Genomic DNA, 2,850 nt, shown 5'->3' with positions numbered 1-2,850 from the left:
GACTGCAGTTACAAAAGCGTTACATCAGCACACAGTCGATGCGTAATCTCATCATCAATAAGGATAACATTCTCAAAATCGCTAGAGACATATAGAGCCTGTAGATAGCTCGTCTATGCAAATGTTCATGGAATTCGTTTCCTTAGCAGAAACTTCAGCTTGACGATAGAGAAAGGTACTTGGGGGAATACTGAAACTGTTGGAGTGCTTTTGTGTCCGCGGGGTCCTGCCGACTAATGACCTAATTTATGTTGTGTGCAAGCAAACTGTGTATACAGATAAATTTTTCATACCAGAAACTCTGCACCCGATCCAGACCAGGATGTATCCAGTTCCTTGAGCTATTTCTGGCTTTTCGAACCTTCTCTTCGGTAACATCCGCAAAATTGAGGCCAGCCTTAGTAAGTCCCGCCGACGTTCCAGACAAATTATAACCCTTCTTTTAGCTCTTTGATTCGAGGGCTAGTAGTACCAAGGTAGGGTTGGAACCCAAAATTCCGAACCAATCGACGGTCTGAGGTAATGGAAACATCGATTGAAGATGAGATCTATCGTGAACCTTCCCTCTCGATTGGGACACTCGGATTTTGAGTTTTGTGGGTTCCACGAGCGTAGGCGCATCACTTTTCTTTAATTTTTAGTTAAGCTTTGCGTAGAGTATTCCTTTTTTGTTTTTTAGGTTCTGGTGCTACCCCAACCGTCGGTTAAGAGGCAGGTGAAGTTTTACCAAATGGCAAATGAGGGACTGAACTGTCCTGTCCTAGCACAGAGACATGCGCCCGTATTTCGGCGAAAAATCAACATTAAACCTCAAATTTTGAAATTTTTTTTTAGCTCCACCGTAAAAAAAAATGGACTAAACTAACACTTTGATGTGCATAGGTTCACAGAGTATGCAAGCAAAAACACTTCGAACTTTATAAACATCATAAAATTATTATTCAATTTAATTTTAATGCATAAATATTTGCTAAACTATATATCTTAGAGGCCACAAAACATTTTTCTGCCAAGAATCAAACGAAATTTAGCAAGTTAACAATTTACTTTTTCACACATTTGCGCTTCAAAAACAAATACCGTCCCCAAAGGACATTGTGTCACCAAAGCGTTGCCTTCATAGCAAACGAAAAATTCGGTGTTTGATCTAGGATTATTCAAATAAAGACCGGATGGCATTCCTTTGCAGGGACTATCTGATGGTTGTATGGATCCAGGTGTACTAGGAACAATTGGACCAGCGGTGCCTGCACTGGGGATCGGAGGAGCAATTGTAGTACCGATACCAGGAGTGATCGTCTTTGCTGTTGGTATTCCAGGCGAACTCGTTGAAATTGGGCCAATAGTTTTAGCCGTAGGGATTGAAGGTGTAACCGTCGGTAAAGCCGTCGGGTTGACAGTTTCTGCTGTTGGAATTGCCGGTGTGGCTGCTGTTTGGGAAGTAGGACCAATTGTTCCCGCAGTTGGGATTGATGGGGCAACCGTTGGAGCTGTAGGAATAATTATGGTGGGCGGACTGGTTGTAGGAGTAGTTCCTGTTGAAGTAATGCATTGACCATTTCGTATGCAGACACCAGCGGCAGCATCATATAGTAGCGGCGTTCTACACTTCATGGGTAATAGCTGGCCATCTACGCATATTAAAAACGTTTTACAGTCTACGTCAAGGTATATACTTTGTCCAGGAAGTAGATTCCCACAATTTGCATCTGCATGGCCTGTTGAAACAAATATAGTTATCGCCAACAGAAAGAGGATAACAGCTGTAAGTAAAATTTAGAAAAAGATATTATTAATTAATTTAGTATATAAATTAAAATATCCACTCTCTCCTACTTTCCATCTTGTATCTAAAATAACTGTGTATCGACTGCTAATTTTTTGAAACCTGTCGAAATACCATTTCCTGCTTTAAATACCTTTCATTTATACAAATGACCAACGGTGATGAAAATAATATTGCCAATATCAGGACACTTATCTTTCAATTGACCATTAATTTTGATAAAGGTAATTAATTAAAACTTGTACCATGTCAACCCGACCAGTCTATTCATTGATATTGAAATCAGCATTCGTGGATTGATTTTTCTATTATTTATTTGCCGTCAGGAAGACCCCAATTAATTTCGAGTAATTTTTGTTTGTTTTCAAAAATTATTTTTTGAATTTCTCAACATTGGTCAATATTAAAAATGAATTTTCCAGTTCATGTCACATTCTTTACAAAAAGTAACAATATCCGTTTGGCTTTGTTTACTAATTTTCCGATTAATACATATATTTTATCATAAGTGAAAAAACAACTCTTCATTTGCAGTTACTGGAAAATTCTTGACAAGAAGGAAATATTAATTAACAACAACAAGGTTTATTTTCTGTCATTAGTCACCTGAATTTCCCATAATTAAGTTTAATTTGGGGATGGACATAAACAAGGTAAGACGATCTGAAATTACCTCACACTTCAAAATAAGTTTAGCGGGCCTAATGCATTCAATTCATGACGAGAGACTTCACTATTGTAAATACCTCCTTACCTCACCATTAAGGTAAGAAATCCCACCTTTCTCTTCCCCTCCGACACCACCTTGTCGTAGTAGGAAGCCTGTAGTTGTCCACTGCGAACATGAATATGGAAACGAAGGCCCAAGCCGGCGGCAGAAGAGGGCACTGCCAAGGAAGATGAATCACCTGGGGAATGAGGACATGGGCGGTGCTGTATCACTAGGTGCGGTAACGTCCAGGAATATCGGAGGCAAGGAAGCGGAATCTCCGGCGGAAGGTGGGGATAAACTGGTAACCCTTGTGAGATCCATACTGGACTAACCAGACTCTTCTGTCAGCGGT

At 39.9% G+C, this 2,850-nt stretch overlaps 1 protein-coding gene across 2 annotated transcripts; it reads right to left on the bottom strand.

Annotated features, from left to right (window-relative positions):
* Positions 1 to 915: 915 nt before the first annotated feature.
* On the bottom strand, positions 916 to 1,959 carry LOC119648363 (mucin-2-like). Of its 2 annotated transcripts, none has more exons than XM_038050087.1 (2): positions 1,837 to 1,959; positions 916 to 1,763 (listed from the first exon to the last, which is right to left on the bottom strand). In XM_038050087.1, the coding sequence occupies exons 1-2, from the start codon at positions 1,841 to 1,843 to the stop codon at positions 1,036 to 1,038; spliced, it is 735 nt and encodes a 244-aa protein (XP_037906015.1). In that variant the 5' UTR covers positions 1,844 to 1,959; the 3' UTR covers positions 916 to 1,035. The 2 variants fall into 2 exon arrangements, with proteins under 2 accessions (XP_037906015.1, XP_037906016.1); XM_038050088.1 differs by having other exon boundaries at positions 916 to 1,760; positions 1,837 to 1,920.
* Between the last annotated feature and the right edge of the window lie 891 nt (positions 1,960 to 2,850).

The sequence above is a fragment of the Hermetia illucens genome, chromosome 2, assembly GCF_905115235.1.
Source record: "Hermetia illucens chromosome 2, iHerIll2.2.curated.20191125, whole genome shotgun sequence".
Classification (NCBI taxonomy): Eukaryota; Metazoa; Arthropoda; class Insecta; order Diptera; family Stratiomyidae; genus Hermetia; species Hermetia illucens.
Note: the sequence above shows the minus strand (reverse complement) of the source record. Positions and strands in the feature narration are given on the sequence as shown.